This window comes from Magnolia sinica, chromosome 2 (genome assembly GCF_029962835.1).
Source record: "Magnolia sinica isolate HGM2019 chromosome 2, MsV1, whole genome shotgun sequence".
NCBI classification, from domain to species: domain Eukaryota; kingdom Viridiplantae; phylum Streptophyta; class Magnoliopsida; order Magnoliales; family Magnoliaceae; genus Magnolia; species Magnolia sinica.
In genome coordinates this window covers 8,826,558-8,850,041 of record NC_080574.1, presented here as the reverse complement: position 1 = coordinate 8,850,041, position 23,484 = coordinate 8,826,558, and the positions used below count along the sequence as shown (strand labels likewise).

Below are 23,484 nucleotides of genomic sequence, written 5' to 3'. Positions count from 1 at the left end.
CTGAGGAATTGATTCAAGTCATTAGAGACTTGAAAAATTCTGATTTAGAAAAAGTGCTTGCTGAAATTTCTAATGATAATGAGAGCACTACCACCCAGGACATTGGTATGTACCAATGGAGACCGCGCACTCAAATCCTATCTATCGAGGACTCGCAACCTCTGCCATCACCAACCAATGTTCCAAAGCTTGATTTAAAACCACTACCAAATGAGCTTAAGTATGTATACTTAGGTGAAAATAAAACTTATCCTGTGGTGATCTCTTCATTTTTAGAGAAGGATCAAGAGATTAAATTGTTGAAAGTTCTAAGGGACCACAAAGGAGCCTTGGGCTGGACCATTTCTGACATCAAGGGTATAAGCCCTTCCATATGCACCCATCGGATCCACCTCGATGAGGACGCCAAACCAATTAGACAACCTCAAAGGCGTCTCAATCCAAACATGATGGAAGTTGTAAAAAATGAGGTGATCAAATTATTGGATGTGGGAATCATCTACCCAATATCCGATAGTGTTTGGGTGAGTCCAACTCAAGTAGTCCCAAAGAAATCTGGAATAACTATTATGCAGAATTCTAATAATGAACTCATACCAACACGTGTCACCACTGGTTGGCGTGTTTGCATTGACTATAGAAAATTGAACCAGGTCACAAAGAAGGACCATTTCCCTCTACCATTCATTGATCAAGTTTTAGAGAGGGTAGCAGGTCACTCCTTTTATAGTTTTCTTGATGGATATTCTGGATATAACCAAATAGAGATAGCCCTTGAAGACCAAGAGAAAACCACGTTCACTTGTCCATTTGGCACGTTTGCTTTCAAACGGATGCCATTTGGATTGTGTAATGCCCCAACAACTTTCCAACGGTGTATGTTAAGTATTTTTTCAAATATGGTTGGGAAGTTTCTTGAGGTTTTCATGGACGACTTCTCTGTATTTGGGAGTAGTTTTGAGGAATGCCTCAACAATTTATCTCTTGTCTTGTCTAGGTGTGAAGAGAAACACCTTGTCTTAAATTGGGAGAAATGTCATTTCATGGTTCAAAAGGGAATTGTTTTGGGCCATGTTATCTCCAAAAATGGAATCGAGGTAGATCGCTCAAAACTCGACATTATAGCTAATCTACCTATCCCCCGAACTGTTAGAGATATTAGATCACTTATAAGGCATACTGGTTTTTATACAAGATTCATCAAGGACTTTAGTGTCATTATTAGACCCTTGATTAATCTTCTTCAAAAGGATGTTTCATTTAAGTAGATAGATGAGTGTGCAAGTGCTTTTAATAAAATTAAATCATCCTTTACCACTGCACCTATCATGCATCCACCAGATTGGACACTTCCTTTTAAACTAATATGCAATGCAAGTGATTATACCATAAGGGCTGTTTTGGGCCAAAAGAAAGATAAACGGCCCTATGTTATTCATTATGCGAGTAGAACTCTAAACTCAGCCCAAGTGAACTACTCAACAACTGAAAAAGAGTTACTTGCAGTAGTTTTTGCTTTGGATAAGTTTAGGTCCTACTTACTGGGATCCAAAGTGGTCATTTTCACGGACCACTCGGCTTTGAAATATTTGTTATCTAAGAAGGATGCAAAGCCAAGACTTTTGAGATGGATCCTCCTACTCCAAGAATTTGAATTAGAGATAAAAGATAAGAAAGGAGTAGAAAACGTAGTGGCCGATCACCTTTCTAGATTGGTGTTAGATGATTCCACTGAGGAAATGCATATCCAGGACACTTTCCCTGATGAACAATTATTTGCGATCTCTAAATTACCTTGGTATGCGGATATAGTGAACTATCTTGTAACGGGAAAAATGCCATATCATTGGAAGTTACAAGATAGGAAGCGTTTTGAAACCGAGGTTAGGAACTTCTTCTGGGATGACCCGTATTTATATAAATATGGGACTGATCAAATTTTTAGACGTTGTGTCCCAGAGGATGAAGTTCGAAGTGTTATTTCTTTTTGTCACATGGAAGCATGTGGTGGCCATTTTTCTGCTAAGAAAACTACTGCAAAAATCCTGCAATGTGGTTTTTACTGGCCCACCATGTTTAAAGACACCCATGCTTTCTGTGTTGCTTGTGATAGATGTCAAAGGTTGGGAAGAGTGTCCCGGCGCAACATGATGCCTTTATCCCCAATTTTACCATTGGAGATTTTTGATTGTTGGGGTATTGATTTTATGGGTCCATTTCCATCTTCTTTTGGATTTCTTTATATATTGGTTGGTGTGGACTATGTTTCAAAGTGGATTGAGGCAGTTCCAAGTAGGACCAATGACAACAAAGTGGTCATACGATTCCTCAAGAAAAATATTTTTGCTAGATTTGGAACTCCAAAGGCCATCATTAGTGATGGCGGGTCTCACCTTTGCAATAGAACATTTGAGGCTTTGATGAAGAAATATGGCATCAAGCATAAAGTGAGCACCCCATACCACCCACAAACGAGTGGGCAAGCTGAGATTTCTAATCGGGAAATCAAACATATTTTAGAGAAAACTATAAGGCCAGATAGGAAGGATTGGTCCCTCAGACTATCCGACGCTTTATGGGCTTATAGGACTGCTTATAAGACCCCGATTGGAATGTCTCCATACAGATTGGTGTATGGGAAGGCTTGCCACTTGCCTGTGGAATTGGAACATAAAGCCTACTGGGCAATAAAAAAATTAAACTTTGATATGGATCAAGCAAGTGGACAAAGGAAATTAGAGTTAAATGAATTAGAGGAGTTGAGGAGAGACTCCTATGAAAATTCTAAAATCTACAAAGAGAGGACCAAAGCTTTTCATGACAAAAATATCCTGAGGAAGAATTTTGAACCTCAGCAAAAGGTCCTATTGTACAATTCCCGTCTCCAGTTCTTTCCGGGAAAGTTAAGATCAAGATGGACAGGCCCCTTCATTGTGAAGAATGTTTATACTCATGGGGCTGTTGAAATTGAGAATCCACGTAATGGCAATGTGTACAAGGTTAATGGTCAGAGATTGAAGCCTTATGTGGAAAACTTTCATTTAGGAGAGGAGTCCGTCCCTCTTCATGAGCCAGAATATTCAGAATGATGCTCCTGGTCTGACGGAGCATTTGTGTAGGATTTGTATCATATTCAATTTTTTTAGTGTCACATAGCAGGTGAGTTTTTCATGGCAGGTACTATCCACCATTTCTTTTATTTTTATTGTTCTCTACATTACATTATCATTACATTGGGGACAATGTAGATTTTAGGTTGGGGTGTGTGGATAGTCATCCATGTGTAAGTTTTTTTTTTTTTTTTTTTTTTGGGAGTTTCAGTTTATTTTATTATTATTTTTATTATTTTTAGGTTTCAGTTAGGTTTAAGTTTATTTTTTTTTTAGGTTTATGAAAAAATATATATAAAAAATTTCAACACTTTCAAAATAATATTCTTATAGACAAGAATGTGAACATGATATTTTGCGAATTCCAAAGGCAAATTTAATACCTAATCTAGGTTGATAGTAGTCAGAAATCTGACAACTGAAAATTATAAACTTGAGTTCAATTATCTAATCACTAGTTTAAAGTGAGTTGTAATTTGATGTACTGAATTCACAATACACCCTAGCTAACTAAGTGAGGAATATGATATGTGAACTAAAATAACAACTTTTGATTCAAACAAGATTGAATGAACTAGTACTATTGATATATGCTTAAAAGAGAGAATATTGAAGGAAAAAAATTGATGGAAATTTTTTTTTTTATTATAGAGCATGAATGCAATGACCATAATAATCGTGTCAGTAATCTGGAGTAATGATACATAAGTATCCATTACTATTACCACTACAAGTACGATACCTTATATTATGAAGCAAACCCAGTGGGAATCTTCATCTAAGGGTGGTCTATAATAATGAGGATATAATGATAAAAGAAGAAATAATATGAAGAAAATGAGATAACTAGAGATTTCATATTCTTGGGATGATTGAAAGGAGTTAGGATAGGGAACATGCATATTTCTCAAAGTTAGACTAGTGTCACGAAGCACCTAAGGATATTAGATCATAACTATTCTAAATTTTGATTAGGTCTCTGAACTCAAGGATGTAATGGATTAAAAAATTAAGATTCTAGCTAACTTCATATCTAGGGTAAGTATTGTTTTGTTTTGGAATTCATATGATTAATGGAGGCATAATTGTATAAATTTTATAGTGTTGAAATATTTTTCTTATTTTCAATGTTTGTGGGTAACATTTCTGGAAACCCTCACGAGACTATAACTCGTCCACTAGGGGAAACCTAGGGGTTTAAAGGCTTGTTGCATATGCTAAATGCAATCGAGATTACTTGCGAAAGTGGTGTAGTTAGAATTTTGTTTTCATTTTAATTTTGTTTCTAGAATTAATTTTTATTTTTCTTCGCTTATTTTGCTCGGGACTAGCAAAATGCTGGTTGGGGGGTGTGTTGAGACTCAAATATTGCATAATTTTTCCCATTTATATCTTGGTTTTATGAATATAAATCATCTTAATATTCTATTTTATTCATGTATGTGTTGCAAGGTGAATTTAAGAGCTTGGATTGAAAAAAGATGTTAAAAAGTAAGAATTTGATGCAAAAAAATCACCAAGGTAAGGGATGGATCTTAGGAGATCAAGATTGAAGAAGTCACATGCCAAAGATCTAAGAAAACCAAGCGAGGAATGAAGAGAATCGAAGATTCGAAGTGAAGAATCCTGAAATCGTCCTAAAAAAAGTGTATTATGAAGCTGTGAAGTTTATTTTGAAAAACTGCGCAGTAGAAAGTCTGTTTTAAATGAACTATGCAGCGAGAAGTCTATTTTGGGAAAATACGTATATTTAAAGCGTTTTCTAGGGTTTTCAACTTTGTACGAAAATTGGAGTTCCCTACTTATAAATAGGGCCTCCTAGGGCATTCTTAAACATCATTAGAAGCATTTAAGAGCAATATTTAGGGTTTTTTAAAGAGTTTTTAGTTTTATTAAAGTTTTATAAGTTGTTTTTTTCCTTTTAGATCTTTTTCATTTGCAATTTTTCTTCTTTCTTTCTTGTTGCTTTTTATTTCTGCAATTTAATTATGTTTTTCTAAGTTCCCTCTAGCCCAAGCTAGAAGGGAAGCACATGGGTTTAATATTTTTTTAAGTTATGATGATTGATTGTTTTAATGATGAGAAGAATGGTGTATGCATATTATCTATTATTTAGGTTTTGTTTTTATCCTCTTGTAAGATCCATATGTTTCCATCATATGAGATTTACATTGATGGATAGGCTTACCCTAGATTAATCAGATTTCCTAGATAGGAGATGTTCTCAACCTGTTATATTTCTTTGATATTCATTATCCTATAGATATTGAATACTTAAAATCACTGGCGCTTGAGAATATATGTCAATGGTGCAAATCTATTATTTTCTAATCTTTTATATCATTTATTAAAATATTTAAAGTGTTTTATTTTCCGATTAGGCTGACCATAGTGCTCAGATCCTAGTTGTGTTATCCAAGTCATCATGATTTTGGAACATTAATCTATGTGTGAAACTTTGAAGCTTGGGTGTTTTTTATTCAATTGAATTACATCCATTCAAAAATCCAAAAATCAAATCATCAGTTTAGTTTTTATTACTTAGTTTGTTTTGCATATGGTTACTAAAGTAAAATTTTAAAGTACGGAGAGAGAGTTTTGGATAAAAATATTTCTGATTTTTAGGATAAAGCATCCGAAAAAAGTAAGGGTATTTTTATTTTTACAGGATAATTTTTTACTGTAGACGGAACGTACCACCCACCTTTTTATTCGACCGAACCAAACCTTTCCACAAACATACTTTTTAATTCTAGGTGTGACTTTACCCGCGCAAACCTAAAATTCTAGAAGGGAAACTACGTCCTTGACTCGGAAGTCAGGGTGCTCAAAACTTCCGTGATGAATATCTTCATGTGCATAAGCTCCACACAATCCATTAGCTAAGCCACCTAACGTTTGGCCAGGACCCGTCCAAAACTTGGGTGTGCATCACCATTCGAAACTGTGTAAAATCATACCTAAAACCTCTTAATTTAGCTTGTGTGACCACCAAAATTTCAGGACATTGTATTTTTCGAAAGTCTCATCTGCCCAGTGATTTATATCAAATGAACCGATTGGATGGCATATACATGTCATTGTAGGCCACGCACTGAACTAACATTGGATGTCCCATCCTAACTCTATCCTATGATAGGACACGGCTTCAGTAGATTCCTAACTGTGGGGCCACTGTGACGTATATGTCTTATTCCATGCCATATACCCATCTGTTTTGCCAGCTCTTCTGAGGGAATGGGCTCAAAAGTGCAGCATATACAAATCTCAGGTGGGCCACGCCACAGGAAAAATTCCTAAGGCCCACCATAATGATTGTTTTCCATCCAACCCATCTATAAGGTCACACAGGATGAAGGGAAAACACAAATATCAGCTTGACACAAAACTTTTGTAGTCCACAAAAGCTTTTAATAGTCAATCACCATTTTTTCCTGTTGTGTGGTCCACCTGAAATTTGGATCTGCTGAAATTTTGGGCTCATGCCCTCAAAAGAGCTGGTGAAATGGATGGACGGTGTGGATATAAGACACATACCGAAGCCTAGGGATTCCAGGGTGAGCACGAGGCCATGAACCTGATGTACTGGATGTATCTGGGTTGCCAATAGGCGCCCACCTGCCTGACTATTACATGCTGGTGCAGTCCTTTTCATAGACTAGCTTGTCAATGAACAAGCCCGTTCTTTCAATACGCTGGGTTTGGAAAGGAAAATGTTCGCGTACATCCGGCATGTACCCAGGTCCCACGGATAACTTTCTCTAACGTAGGGAAACTATTTAAAGTGTATGAGATCCACTCGGTCCATCAGATTCACCAACCCTCGTTTGGCTTTGATCCCAAAAATTAGCGATTCAGCATTCACTCAATTTAAAATTATACAAAAACACCCTACGCTCACATTGTATGGCCCACGTGAGTTTTTAGAATACTGAGATTTTTTGGTAATCCTATCATCCTGATGTGAGACGGTAGATTAACGTACTGGATGGCTTATAAACACCACAATGAGCCTACATTAAACTAATAGTAGCTGTCGTATTTCATTTATTTCCTATGGCGTGGCGCATCCATCTAAACTAAACAATTATTAATTGCTATTAATAATCATCTAGATATCTAAGAGAATGTTAATTGTTATTAATTAATTATTTAACTTAGTTAATAAATATTTAAAAAATACAATAGAAAATAAAATCTAAAACTTTAAAATATACATTGGAAACCATAAATGGGTTGGGTAGGGGCTGTCTGGACTGGGATTAGCTTAATGGCTTTTTTTATATAACACAAGGCTGCCCCAATTAATAAATAGCTACACTTTTTGGCATAGGCCTGCTCTCAGACTAAATGTGCCAGCTGAAGTCCAGCTCGAAGCAGGTCAAGCTTGGGAGCCGATCGACTGACCAGCCGGCCCATTGCCAGCCCTGGTTTTAATGGCCATGGCCCGTCCATAATGGGGTCCACCAGTCCACCGGCACGGGTTTGGCCGTCAGTTCCATTGATATAAAGGGTAGTTTGCCACCATAGATTTGGGGAGGATTTGAGGGGATTTTAAATACCCAGTTGTTCGGCCCCCATAAAGTACTTTGGGGTTTCAAATCCCCTTAAATAGGGGTTTGAAATCCAGGTGAGAGCTTGGATTACATCTAAAATTCTTTCTAGAGTTGCATCTGTAACATATATGTCACCGTACTTTTATTCTATTGGGCATATGGCCCACTAATGACGTCCCAAAACAATTAGATTATCAGTTACATCACTATAATTACTTTAATATGATGATTAGCACTGTCCAAACATTGTCCATGTAAATCAATGGTTAAAAATCGTTGGTTAATCACTCGGACATGATTTTGTGCTTGTGGCCCATCCAAGACTTGTAATTTTTTCATTTTCGAGCAAAGCATATACTTCAGCAGGCTTATTGCAACTATTGTATTAAACATTACATACATTCACCAATTAGAGATATTAAAGTTGATTTAGTAATTAAATTTAACCCCTAAAAACATACCATGCATAGTTAGCTTTGAATTAAAGTTGATTCCAAGTCTAGAGTGCCCAAAACAATAGGAGGATTTCAAATCCAGGGTTCCAAATCCGCGTTCCCAAACAGGCCCATTCTTCCAGGCAATATCTTCCCAGGCCAACCGTAATTGATCACATATGGCCAAAGCACCGCAACTTACGCTGCCATACCATCTTTCCTGCCAACACGCACTTGTGTAAAAAATCTGTACCTTATAAACGGTGGACCCACCATGAATATCACCTGAACAAAAATTCAGACCTTTCTTCACGCCAGGTAGGCTACACCATTGTTGTAATCAATGGAGAACTGCCTGTCCAACTTATATCCATGTGTGGCCCATCTAATGAGCTGATTAGCCTGAATTTCAAGAATGGTAATCTTCATGATGGGCGGAAATTTCTTGGGAAAGATGGGGACGTACCCCCAAATACTCAGTAAAACAAAAAACGAGTATCAACGACAAGAGTCGTAAGACCCTGTGGCTGACAAAGGTTAAAAAGTCATTGCCATCGGCAAGGACTTGAATAGGACGTTTGCACTCTACGCACGTGTCAGGCGGCACAAGCGTGCAATCTGGGTCAATTATCACGTGGGACCGACGTAAGCATACTACCCTTGGCTCGAAAATTCATTTTCATTCATCCATTGAAATGGAAAGGAAGAAAAAGCTTGTTCCGCGTGACAAGTGCCCCAGCCTGATGTTTCAGATGGCACATTCACGTTTCCTCTCACCTGATGCATGGTTCGGATCTCAGATGTATTGGGTCATGGAGGCATGTGTACGGTATGAATCTCCTATGGTAGTCCTGGCATATCTTATCAGTGGAAAGAGGAGAGAAGAGAAGAGGGTAATTGCCTTCTGACTGCAACAGCCTGAGTCATCGGTCTCACTGGCCTCAACTCATTCGTGACAACGGATCCACGTGTGGCCCTGACATGATCCATTTTACGGCGGTTTTCAGCTGCAAGGTTGAAAGTAGGATTAAAGTGATCGTATGGTGTCAGATATTTGATGTAGGAGACGTCACATATGCATTCTTTGAATGGTTGGACCAAAAATAGCTCAAATAAAAGTAGAATTAGTTCGTCGTATGCAGGCTTATTCTTAAGCAGTGCATGTTGTAATTGGGCTCATGTGTTTTTTATTTGAAGAAATTTATTCCAGATAGAAAGAAATTGTTATTTAAAGTGTGGACAGTAAATTAGCCATAACTTTTAATCAAGGCATCATTACAAAATGCACAACCTATTAATCTTTATGTAATGATGCTTTTGGGGATAACTAGCCTTACACACTGATCAATGTCTCGCCAAAACATGCACCCTTGATATGATACTATGATTTTGAGAAAAAAATATTACTTTAGAAATTTCTATTTTCATTATCTTTTGGAGTTTTAGAAATTTATATCTTTTTAGAAGTTGCTTGTAATTAGGTCAAGAATATTCTGATAAATTTTATCTAAACTTTTTATTTTTAACAAAATCAAGTTTTAGAAGAGTTGTTAGAATTAGAAAATTTAGGTTTTAAAAGAGTCATGTTATTTTGAGTAATTTTGAATAAGAGTTTGGGTTTTCTTTATTAGTGATGTAAGGAGAAATCGTACACACATTATTCAATAAAAAGTACTTGAGTTTTCTCTCTTGTTTCTTGTAGACTCAAGAGCTATCTTTGTAGATTCAAGGCCTTAATTACTTAAGGACAACGATGATCTCCTTCATTGTTATTCAACACTCTTCCCTACAATAGTTGGTATAAGAGTTAGGCTTTTCCTTGGTTCAATAGCTTTTAACAATGGTTTGAGCAATAATTCTATGGACAATATCTGGGGAACAATCCTTTAACACTGGCAGTGGCGGGAGAATCAGTATGTTATGCAAGGATTGGAGACGATGATCAACCATTGGACAACAGCCTTAAAAAGAATCTATGTTCATAATGATGAGCAATAGGAAATCAATAATGGAGCTCCTAGTCATTATGTTCGTGGTGCGACATCAGTGACGAGTTGTAGGCCACCACTCGATAATTATGAAGCACAGGCCACCACTCGCATCAGAAGGAAGTGGATGTATACTACAAATAGAAAGATAGATATGCTGTACCACAATATTTTTCAAACGAGGTGTACCATGAATCAAAAGATATATCATTTGATCATGAATGGCAAGAGTAGTAAGAATATCATGTCAAAAACTATGGTATGGGAATTTCCCATGAGGTTGAGCTCTGTGGACCCCATCTTGATCTATGTTAGACATCCATGTTGTGTATTTGGTGGGTCCCCTCTAGGTCATGGGATATCCCAAAAATCAGTCTCATTTTGAACACAAGTGGACCATTCCATATGAAAACAGTGTGAAATCATGCCTAAAACATTTAAAAGCACTTGGCAGGACCCACCTAAATTTTGCATATGGCTAAAACTCCGCGTCACCCCTCATCCAAGTAGGACACGCACGTACAATAGATGATTTGGATATCTAAACCACATCTCAATGGACCCAACAAATGATCATCAAGGTTTCAATGGGTGGATATATACTCTCAACTATTATCCTTGATGTGGCCCACCTAATTCATGGATTGGCATAATTTTTAGGCCCATGGCCCACTATAGATGGTTGTATCTTACTGATGGGGTGAATGTCCTTCACACATCACGGTGGGGCCCATAGAGCTCAACCTTAGTGTGTGCGGAGAGAGAGGAAAAAAAAATACTCACACACTAGTTGTAACTCCAACTAATTGCTTAATTTAAGGAGTACTTGGTGCTAATAAATGCTTCCCCAAATAAATTTTATTTCAAAGAAGAATGGAGTTATTAATGGGGTGAATACCATACAAAAACCGAAGTGGGCCCCACCTGAACTTTGCAGAGGATCCGGCCTTTGGGGAGTAGCCGAGCAGGCAACCATTACTCGTTTCTGGTCTCCCCACCATATAATCCGTCTCTCTGTCACACTCAAGTTGCGTATGCAACGACAACATCAAGAGAAGAAGACAGAAGAGGTACGTTTCTTTCTTTGTCATCGTTATCTTTTTATTAAATAATTATAGTAACGAAACATTGAGTCATGGACAGACGGTTCCTCAAACTGATAAATCCAAACCAACCTGAGATGGGTTTAGGGTTGAATTTCTATAACTCGAGTTGATTTCAGGTTGGAAAGCTTGTTTGGGTTTTGGGTTGAGTTGGGTTGGGTCATAAGTTAGACCCATTTTCCAGTTGGGCTGGGCTTGGGTTGACCCTGCTGATCTGACCCGCCCAAGTTCACACCCCTGGGTGATAATAGACCCACTTAATCTGCAAGGAAAATCTGTAAGTTGAGGGGAAGTAGTTGCAATAGATCAAAATAGGGGGGAGAGTTTGTAACTGTCAGAAATTAGAGGAGATACTTTTACAATAATCACCCCCATCAAAGAAAACAAGGACAGGAACAAGTTCCCTGCTTTCTTTTGTTTACTACTTACTATTGTAATATGATGGTATACATTTTTCTCATGGTATTAATAACTAGGTCATTATGTTAAGTCGATTGATTATGCCATATTAAAATGTTCGATCCACATTCAACAAATCCAAAGTATCCAAGACAGTGGAAATTATTGGAATTCCTTAATGTGGACTACAAATCCCTCTTCTTTATGCATACATTTATGGAACATTTTCAGGGTTGGTAGTCTCAAGAATAAAAAAACAAATAACAAAAAAATAAATAAAAAAGAAGCCCCCTTAAAAAAATAAAAAAACAAAAGAACAGTTTAGGGGTTGATTAATGTCCATGTCTAGTTGCCACAGATCTTGTGTGGATTAAGCTCTCACAGCAATACTCACCTTCTTGATCTGCAGCTTTTCCTACACTGGACTAAAATAAGAAAAGAAGAAAATATAATGTTGTAGATGAATGTGTGCTTGTTTTGATTATACAAATGGACCATTACCAAGCAAAGCATCGCAACCGATAGTTACGATGCACCTCTTTCAAAAGTATCTGAATTCCCAGAAGTAGCTGCTGTTGCTGTTGTGGTAGTAGTAGTAGTTGTTGTTGTTGTTGAGGGTTGTTGATGAGTCTGCAAGTCTGTGGGAAGCACAATACCAGGTTGAACGTTAATAACATATAAATTAATGAGGAATTGTTCATGTGCAACACCCACGTAGAATTGTGGCGTGGAACATATAAAATAGCTGTTGAGGGGCACCTAGTATGGATCTGGTCGTAGCAAGTGGTGGGCCACACACTAGATTAGTCGTTAGATGGTAGGCCATCAGCATGACCACAGGATGGAATGATTTTGAAAGTTTCGGCAAATTATAAAGAGTTCTGTATCCAATCATCCTTCCGAATTAAGAAAGAGTAATGCAGAGACCATCACACGAAAGAAAAGAGATATATGAAAGAGGTAAAAACAAAAGAAAATACACTTAAAATAGGCTTATGCGCATTACAGTATCACTATCTTTAAGCTTGGGCGCAAAAAGCGAAATGAAAATTAGATCATTATTTGCACAGTAATCAAGGTCTGAAGCATGGATTAATTCACGGTATAGGTTACTTAGGCCTAATTATTAATCCTAGACACGTTTATGAGAGCCATGTCCATCTAGATGTTAAAGGTCCATGGCCCAATGTAGTTAGACAGTTAAATGACTGTGACGTTGTTGATCTGATTATCCGTCTCTTTGTCCATAGACATTGGGAATATCCATTAAGAGCATTGGACTGGCAGCCGTTTCTAGATATTAGTAGGTAGATTTAGTTGCATGTTCCACTGAAGTGGCAGTGACCGATAATGCACATTAGTTCCGATGTTCAAAGGGCATGATATGCATGTTGTGCATTACGGATTGGTAAGGTTATGTTTGTCTAAAAATAGATATAGTTCGACCCAAAGAAGTTCGTCATCTGGTGGGAGTCAAATAGGGCGGGATGGATAATGTTCACAAAGGAGTTGGATCGTTCATGTTTGTTTATTTGGTATTCAATCAGCCTCATGTTGTGAGAACCACTCGTGTGTTGTGATCTTGGCCCAAATGAATGGGTCAATGATGCATTGAGTTTCACACTAGAATTGATATTTAGATCTGTCATCCTGGATGATCCAATTGGCTGCCCCATTGATTAGATAAAAGTTTAGCATAACAAAGTATTTCTTAATTCGTGCTTAAACCACGATGTGATTTCTTTTATAAATGTGAGCTTTTGCACCTTCCTGACACAATTATAAATATAAGATCTGTTACCTCCCAACTGAACAACATTTTCTCCATTACTCTTTTAACTTATAATAATGAAAAGAGGCTATAGGAATCACCCTTGAGTGTATGAATTTAAACTTGATCTTAAGAGAGGACCAACCTCTTAAACCTTCTAATTCAAGTTTGACACTGAGATAACTTGGTATTTGGTTAAGTTTAAAAATGATTAAATATGCAATTTCAAAGGCTTTTCATGGGGTATACCCGATAAAGAGAATGCAAAGAACTTTCTGGCCAAAACTGATAAAAGATTCACCAAATTCGATAAGGTAAAGACCGTAATAATCCTTGGAGAACTCAGGACCCTGAAATACAACGACAATGAAAATATAAGGAAGCACGTTATAAATATAGATGGTTGATTACGGCTCTAAACTAAGGGCACTTTAATTAAATATACTAGACAACCTAGTAGTCTATTACGTGCTTCTTTCTCTTTCACACAGCTTCAGTACATTCAATGCCAATTACAACATACAAAATAAAAAGTGGACCCTGTGAGCAAGAGAGAGAAATATTTAAACGAGAGTGACCTTCAGGTACTTATATTGCGTACTCCTCTCAAGGGAATAACTAAAAAAAGGAGGGGCTCTGGGATAAAAATAAGTAAAAGGTAGCAGATGATGAATCAGAATGAAAGGATAAATTTCAGAATGAACAACATTGCCACTTCTGCCACAAGAAGGGTCACATAAAGAAGCATCACTATAGTTACAAAGCATGGCTTAAAAAGCAAATAAATAAAAGTAAAATATCTTATATGACAGATACTAAAGTTTAATTGATTTACATTAGTGTTTGATGTGGATTAATTCAAGGCCAACACTTACATTCTACTGCAAAGGCATCTAAGAAGGCAAGGACGCAATGATACGGAGTGCTACATTATCATAGGGATGGCAATATTGTTTATTGTGGATCAATTGTAGGCCAATAATTATATTCTAAAATTTCAAGCAAAGTAATTTAAGGAGGCAGGGAGTGGGGAGTACTATGTTATCATAGGGGATGGCAATAAATTGAAGAATTGCGACTGGAAATTTTAACTTTTTCTTTTAAATATATGAATTAGTTTACATTTAAATCTCATTAAAACCTTTCATGTCTTGTATTATGTTAACTTTAAAAAAAATAATAAAAAAATGGATAGTCTGATTTTAAATTCAAATGTCAGATCAAACTCCGATGCTCCAATAAAATAATGAGAATGTGAATATAAATTATGGCAATATTAATAGCATACGAGAATAAAAGCAAAGAAAATGTTACTAAAGATTTAGCTCCTCAAAAGGTGATGCGCAAATAGTTACAATCCGCATAAAAGAGTGGCATGACTTTTTAGGATGATTATACCCGTGATGACAATTAAAAAAAGAGAGAGATATCTATATAAAAGCTTAAATAAATAACATGAGACATCCATCAAATCCTAGAGAACTATGATAAACACAATATTGAAACTTCCCTAAGAACCAAACTATAACCTTGTTATACTCAAAAGGTTAGATTTGCCCTTAATGAAGGAACAGTGGGAATAAGTTTCTAGTACTATGAAAGGATAGGCATGCACTTAACCTAACAAAGACCCTACAATAAGAATGCTTTTGAGATATGGTGAATCCAAGTGTGGATCAACGAAAGAAGGTCATACATTATTATGCTCTTATTCAGTCACACCAGCTAGTTGAAATTGAATTTGATATAAATTTTAGATTACGCTTAATGCCTCATTAAAATAAAGTCCACTTCTGGTCATATTTTCGTGGCATGAAAGGCATTGCACAAAAGAGTGCAATATAGGTGTTTACGACTTCATCCATTGAAAATAGAAATTAATACCTACCACGAAGTCGGGTGTTGGGCATTGAGGTATAATGTATCTCTTGATAACGATAAAGATTTATATAAAGAGCATAAGCATAAGGTTCCTTGTTGTAATAGGAGATTATTTAAAATTGTCAGGTGTTTGTGGACTTCTAAAGATAAATGCATTGTCTTTGGTAAAATCTCATGATCAATGGGAGTATCACAGACACTACAGTTGTGTGCACATTCCAGATTATTAAAGTGTAGTTAACTGTTTGGGTTTCATGGTGTGATGATTCTTATTCATTAATTAATTTTGTTGTGCATGTATAAGATAAATGAACATACATGTTGGCTTTTATTGAGGCATAATACATCTCTTGGTAGAGATGATAGAACTACTTGAAAGTCTACATGCGATGCCCTACTTGGCATGAGATTTTTATACCACGCGCCTGTGCTATCAAGATTTATGTTGGTGTGAGTGCTAATATATGTGAACATGCTTGATCCCACTTTGATAATGTGGTGATGACTGTTTTGACCCTACATCGGTAGTCTCAATGGATTAGATTATTCAAGATATTGCTCACAATCCATTGTAAAATATCTAATAAAGTAATAAGCTTGTAACGTTATGTATTACATATGCTTAATTAATTGCACATTAGACGATAACATGAATTACCCAAATATAAGAATAGTATAACTAATGGCCATGCATGGCATTGACTGATCAATGGGATTAGGCGGGTTGGGATGGATTATAAGGTAATGATGGTGGTGTCAGTGGATTGGTTTAAGATCCATGGGATTGCTACATCTTGGGACAAGTTCACCGAGTCTGTTTGGCACGCCCGGCATATACCAAGATTTTACCTTCCAATCCCTTCCAATCCGTTCAACCAAACACGCCATAGGCACGATTGAACGGGATTCGGAAGGATGGGATCAATTTTAAGGTAATGATGGTGATGTCAGTGGATTGGTTAAGATCCATGAGTTTGCTATATACCGGGACAAGTTTATCGGGTCTGTTTGGCTCGTTTGGCATATCCGGGGATTTTACCATCCCATCCCTCCTAATCCCTCTTAATCCGCCCGGCCAAACAGGCCCTAGATGATTTGCTAGATTGGGATCAAGGAAGTGGGTATCAAGTGGGGCTTATAAAAGTGTGTTATATATGATTCAATTTACATTACATAGAAGGTGTATTTGAGACGGGGTTCTCTCTCTCATTTTCAAGAGAGGTGTGGTGAACGAGTCAATGCCAGGCCGGCCATGCATAAGACAAGTCTACTCTCATCCAATTCAAGCGACCCAAAAACCCAATTGAATTGAATGGAGGGTGAGATGGAGCAGTAGAACGGTCAGCTACTCCATTGAGCTGCAGCAGCAGCCGTCAATAACCGTGGGTGGAGCGGGTGTGGATCTTAAGCTCCTTTCTCTGCCACCTCGTGGGACCGCCTTGTGCACTGGTGGGCCCCACATCTTATTGGCGTCCTGCCGCTTTCCCCACTCCTGACAGAAACGTATTAAAGATCAGACGGGCCAATGTGCGGTGTTGACGGGTCACACGGGTTCTTTCAATAGGGGGGATGGGCATAAAAATGAAAAGGCTATCCGCACGAGTGGTACTAGAACCCTAGACATAACCCATGCGGCACATGTGCAAGATCAGGTTGTTCATCAGGTGGGCCCCATCTTGTACGGGACTCATAAATGAGGCTGGTCCTATCATAAGTGGGTGCCAGTGGGGCTCGCATTCTTACATATCGCCATAGTTTGATGAGCCGTCCATCTTGTGAGACCACCGTGAATGGCTCACAACACAAAAATGAAGAAAGAACAGCCAAGCGAACGATCCTAGCCGTCCAATTAACAAGAGAATTCCTTCCTCACGAGTACACTTGATCCTTTTCTATTGTCCTACCATCATCTGAAGTACGCAGATCGGACGGCACAGATCACTGTGTCAGTGTACTTATTATAAGATAGGCCATCCACAAAGTGCCCCACCAAACGGACGGCAGTGACTGAATCCATCCCATGTATCGATTCTCAACAAGGATTTGAAAAGTTACCGTGCACGGGAAGCTGTTGCCGCAGTGGAGCTGGTGGTGGAAAGGGGTACGGGTGTTGTGGAGGGGTGACAGAGCCCTCCCCCTGCGCAGGATAGTGTAGGAAAGGAGGGGGTTGAATACGATGCCCTTGAGGGGCTGAAAAACTCGCCCCGGCTGCATGGAAAGAGTATCCTCCGTGAGCGGCGTAATGATAGGGACCACCGGCCGACGATGACGTTCCGTACATTTGTTGGTAATACTGCGGTGGAATCTGAGGGTTATAGACAGCCTGTCCAATTTTCAAAAAGAAAGAATAATTAATTAATTAAAAAAAAGCATGTCATCGTACTCTATACGAGGGATCATCATACTTAATCCAGACCGTCCATGTTATAGGGCCACTTGTAAGTGGAGTGTATTCTGAAGATCACGATGATCCTGACCATTCCATTGGTTGAATGGTTAAAATTACATTGTCAGGCTTAGGAGATGTAGGATTTGTTGATGTTGGATGCTCCATCCACAAAGGGAAACACTGATTGAACTGTCCAGATAGTTGGACATGTAGCCACACCTATTGGGTGAGGCACCAAACTTAAATTGCTGTTGTAATCGTCTCGATGACATTGATATCTTTGTCCTGGGTGAGCTTGCAACACATCCCAAACAGCTCCTAGAGGGACAAAACTGCACGATGGTCACTGTTTACACTTCCCTAAATGATTGATGCACCTCCCTTTTCCTTATAAATTTCACCCACTTGTAGTATCGAATAACCAAAATAGAAAAGAAAGGGGCATTTACCAACAATGAAGGTGGGTGTAAACATCCATTCTCAGGAGGAAACTGTACCCTACTCCACCAGACCATGCAGTATCATATGCATCCACACCCCTGTTGTCTACCGTCCATGCATCTATCCTCAATCCAAACCACTCAAATAAGGAACCATCACATCGAGTGGACATTCCTAATCATATGATAAGTGGGATAGGATCATGATTTGCCTAGTACCAAGTGAGGTATATGCATTGGGAGAGTACATGGGTATGATATAACCCCATGACCATCATAGAAGATGATATGTCCTCACTTCCTTAAAAAATTAAATTAAATTAATGGAGTTATACAGAGTTTAAAAGGCACTAACTTGGGGATATCCGTATTCGGGTGTGTACGTTGCATACCTGCACAGACATATACGAAATGGATGAGAATTTCCCCATTTTCGGATGAAAATTTTAAGGCACTCATTCCCTATAGTGATGGCCATAAATGGGGTGGAAGAGGCAGATTACATTAAAGAGTTCTGCCATGTCCAACAACTATCCCCTACATAACTTGATTGGAGGTTGACAATTATGAACTGTTCTGAGTGTGATCAGCCATCTCTGTCCGTCCGTCCAGACTGCAGATTGGATGGGGCACCCCTTCCACAGGACAAAGTTTAATAGCCAGTTGATAAATAACTTGATCACCCCACTGATAAGTAGGGCCATTCTTTCCAGTGGAAAAGCCACCCCTTCAAGAGGACAAAGTTTAATAATTGGTCCATTTATAACTTGCTCTCACTGTTAAGTAGAAGTTGCAAAGTACCACCTATGAAAAGTTCGACAAAGAGCCATTTAATTGGTGTGGATTTTGGGTTATGACTATGTGCATGCCTGTTTCGCATTTTAGGATAAAATTCTCACTTGAATTATACATCTTCATCATCTCATTTGGGAGAGAGAAAAAATAACACGAAAACATAATTGAACTTGGGGAACAACTATTTACACTTAGCATGATAGACTTGAAATTTGCATCATCATATTCGCACATATCAAATGGAAATAGTACATTAGTGTACTATTTGGATTCCAAAAATGGATAATCACTTTAGACAAACCAAATTAGAGGTGAATGGAGAAATCGATTCCCTAGGTTTACAAAAAATATCGATTAGGATGTTCAAATTAAGGAGTTCCCAATACAACTTGAGTTGGGTTGTTTACAGACAAGGTGGACAACCATGGTGAAACACTAGGTCTGTTTGTTTGGAGCGCAGGGTTAGGAATTATAGGTGGAATGAACACCATTATTACACAATTATATGTTTGGAAAGATCATGGAATTTTGATAGTCTATTCCCAAATTTGTTATCAAATTCTTCATTTGGAGAAAAACACAGTATGAAATGAAACTAGAGTTTGGTGGACAATGTAATTGTAATCAACAAATAAGATTTCACAACTAATGTTGGTCAACTACATGTGTATGCAATTCAATAGTAGACTTACTGAGTTTCAACACAAAGATCATGGGTTCAAGTACCCATTGTGGTGTGTGTGTGGGTGTGACTATGTAAATTTAAAAATAAAAATTAAAAATAAAATAATAATAATAAAACCTTGAGTATCATGTGTAAAGGGTACATATGGATGGATGGTGTGGATAAAACACATGCAACAACGTGGAGTGCACAAATGTAGTGAATTTCGGATTCTACCATAAACTTCGTTGGATCTCCCACTAGGACTAGATGATATGATATTTGGATCAATTCAAACATTTCCATCAATTTCAAATGTAAGATGGAATTTACATTGGACCAAATGTAATTCTATACCATATAATCTCATGTTCCAAACAAGCCCTAATGAGTTTGCAATAGAATTTGAGCTAGGTGGATGAAGTAGAATATGCTTAGGAGAACCCTGTGATTTGTGCTTGATGCATCTAATGAAATTTAAGGAAATAAATTTGTAAGACAAATATCTGCTGGATTGATGTATGCTGATGAAATTTAAGTAAATAAATTTGTAGGAAAACCATCCATATTATGTAGGGCAAGAGTATTAGGTAACTAGGAGGCAACACCCAAAAAAAAAGGCATTAGTGTTGCAAAGATGAGCAAAGGATAAGTGTTGTGAATATGAGAATATCCAGATGAATGTAAAGGCTAAGAAGAAGGAATAAGATAAATTGATGGAGACATGCTGAGATAATATGATTATGTGCAATGAAGGTTGAGTCTTTCACTTCAATGGTAACTTCTACTAGGGCTAAGGCAAAAAAGGAGAATAGTAACAAAATAGGAATTAGATTGAGGTGGCTAGAAGTGACATGAAGGCTTCTTTAATCACCAAAGCATAAGGCTAGATAGGAATAGTTTTCAAAGCAGATCGCGGAGCCGATACAACATAGCTGGAATAAGGCTAAAATAATAACAACGTAACATGAGTACATTGACATTTATAAAATTTGTGTCAAAACCACTCCGCGTATTTTGCCATAAAAAAATTGGAAAGATTCTACAAAGTTTAATTCATTGGAGGGCCTTTTATACCATTTTATGGGTTCAAGCGCTTACCACAATGCTTTTGATAATGTCTTCCACTCCATGTAAGCATCATCCAAATGAAAATGTTTAGCATTTGTTCCTGTTATTATGGTGTGCAAAACGCACACCAGAGTCTTCTCCTTTACAGTGAAATTCAATTAATATGATTTATCTATCTCTCTTGGGCTTGTCACATGGTTTTTAAAGGGTGAACCTCCTCTCCACAACTCTACACATGGGCCAGCTTGGCAAGTGTGTGTAGGACATCCATGCAACACAAGATGTCCCCTAATGTAAAGATGATGGTACGCAAAGCCAGGCTGGCCAGCTCATATGGTGGGCCACTCTTATAAAAGACTGACTGACCATCTACGTTGTACTTGCATTCCACTTGATGAGATGGACCGGATTTTACCAGGTCGTCATATGGACCATTGAAATGTTCAACGCGTTTGCCAGGTTGGGTGGTATACTGCATGTAAACTTGCGTGTGGAGAGAGGTGCGTGTAGGACTTGCATTTTACCAGACACACCTGCACGACAGCACTTGAAAAGCTGACACGTGTAGACACCAGAACAATGTATTATATGATCTGGCCATAATCAAGCTTAACTTATCAGGTAGGCAACATACGCATGAAAAATGTCCCTTGATTTTCCAAGTCCGTTAACGACACCCACCTGACGAATCGACTGGCCCATTTTTGAGCCAGTCCATCCATGAATGAGCCCAAACGGATACACAGGCTCAAATTCCCTACATTGTTGCCAACTTGGCATTTGTTGCCGCGCATAGAGATGTGTATGGAAACGGTGCATATATTGGGCTAGCAAGCTTCTTTTATTTCAAAGCGGCATTCTCATTGAATCTTGGCTGGCCCCCTCAAATGCTGACAAGAGATCAAGACACGCACGTCGGCCATTTTAGGCAAGCCAAACTGGTTTTGCAAATTGCAAAGAAAAAGCCAGGTGGATACAGGTTGGCAATGCTTGCATGGCCTACAAAATGTTTAGGCACGTGCCCTGCACGAACCTTGCACATTGCACACTTGTGGGGATGTGAATTATTCCTAATTATAGGAATTTCATGTATTGAAAAAAGAAAAAAGACCCAAGTAAGGAAAGTGGAACTTACCCGTAAGGTGGATAAAGAAGAGGAGGAGGTGGTGGGGGAGGTGCTACAACCCGACCATATGAAGTTGCTGGTGCACCTCCATGGTACGAAATTCCACCTTGGTTTCGACCTGGAAAGAGGTATTTAAATTACACAAAAGGACTTTGGAAAAAAAAGAAAAAAAAAAAGAAAGTGGGTGCTGTACCCGAGGATATGGACATTATACTCGGGTTGTCAGTTCGTACAAGTGGGGTCCATGGTTCACTGATCCGAACTGTTCGTCTATTGGTGCCCCACAGTTTTGCAATTGGGTGATCCTTACAATTCAACTCTAGTCTACATTCAACTGAGAAAGGGCAACGAATTTTAGGTTAGCTTGTTCTGATCAGGTAGATTTTCAGTGCATGGATCATCCACGGTGGGGACAAAAAGATCAACGGTCTGGATCACTTAAATACGGACTCCACTTGCACCAACTGAAAACCCGCGTGTGCTGTTCATATACTCGTGTTATTGAAAAATAAAAAAAGAAAAGCGCGTCAACCTCTTGGTGGGGAAGGGCGAGGCCGCCCCAAAGAAGCAATGTTGCAATTCGCTCTTCTACCGTCGATCACAGGATTCGGATCGATGCAAGCCCTCCTTGCAGATTCCGGATCCCGATAAGTCACCTGCTCAGATCAAAACCCAACACCCAATTCACGAAAAAAAAAAAAAGAAGGAGAGAGAGAGAGAGAGAGAGAGAGAGAGAGAGAGAGACTAACGAATCCATAGCCCTTCGATCGACCGGTGTTCTTATCGGTGATAATAACCGCCTCGAGTATCTCTCCAAACTGCTCGAAATATCTCCTCATTTCCTCTGTTGGCGTTTCCCATGCCAGCCCTCCTACAAACACCTTGGTAAACGTCGTGTCCCCAAATTGCGATCTATAGTGCTGGCTTGCCATTTCCTCTCTCCCTTCACTTCATCCAAACATCAAATTCCGATTTCCTTTTTCCTTTTTTTTCCCAAACTACTCTTTTGGCCCTTCCTTCTCTTTTTCCTCGTCCTCTCCCTCCATACCAGATAGAAAGACAGAGGGAGGGTTGAAGAGGTCAGGGTCTTCAATCAGAGGGAAGACTGTTTGACCGCCTTCCTTATAAGAGAGAAAGACGGTGAAAAAGGGCGTTTGTAGAATTGGGAGAGCCCCGACAGCTGCAAACGCTTATTTGCTGTCTGAAAGGTGTTTTGGATATCGAATGACAGCTGCACGGCGCATTGGCACTCGAGGTTTATTTTCCGTACGCTTCTTCACTATTTCCATCCCTACACACGCGTGCTCATATCAATTCCAACTTTCCAATTCGTGACTTTCGTACTAAACATCAGACATGTTAGAAAGTTCTAACAACTGATCAAGAGCATTTTTGTATATGTATTTTTTCTTTTCTGAATTTTAACGTTCATCATATATTTATATTTTTTAATATTATATTCATCTACTTTGATCTCATAATTTGAACGGCTTGGATTGGTGTGGGCATATGCTAGTTAGTGTAACTTTACTTGCGCACGCATATGGCACTTCATAGTCTGCAGGAGTATCGATGCCTTTTTCTTGACACTCCCTACTCAATCCTTCCTCCCTGGCTTCGCATTAATATACTCTGCCACTATTCCTCCATTCGTTAGTCATCCCCTCGTTTGTTCGTAATTATCGTGCCTTTCTTCCTCTCATGGGGTCGATTTTTATGACCATTACATCACTAACTTTTGAATTAATGACCTCATT

General features: G+C 38.4%; 1 protein-coding gene across 3 annotated transcripts; it reads right to left on the bottom strand.

Moving 5' to 3' along the window:
- Window positions 1-11,727: 11,727 nt before the first annotated feature.
- Window positions 11,728-22,948, bottom strand: LOC131233938 (uncharacterized). Of its 3 annotated transcripts, none has more exons than XR_009165426.1 (7): window positions 22,477-22,948; window positions 22,260-22,383; window positions 21,737-21,845; window positions 18,427-18,463; window positions 17,298-17,565; window positions 13,611-13,711; window positions 11,728-12,228 (listed from the first exon to the last, which is right to left on the bottom strand). XR_009165426.1 is itself a non-coding variant. In XM_058230825.1 (7 exons), exons 1-6 carry the CDS (start codon window positions 22,657-22,659, stop codon window positions 12,116-12,118), a joined length of 834 nt encoding a protein of 277 aa, XP_058086808.1. In that variant the 5' UTR covers window positions 22,660-22,946; the 3' UTR covers window positions 11,728-12,015; window positions 12,092-12,115. The 3 variants fall into 3 exon arrangements, 2 of the variants coding, with proteins under 2 accessions (XP_058086808.1, XP_058086802.1); XM_058230825.1 differs by lacking the exon at window positions 13,611-13,711 and having other exon boundaries at window positions 11,728-12,015; window positions 12,092-12,228; window positions 22,477-22,946; XM_058230819.1 differs by lacking the exon at window positions 13,611-13,711 and having other exon boundaries at window positions 22,477-22,945.
- Between the last annotated feature and the right edge of the window lie 536 nt (window positions 22,949-23,484).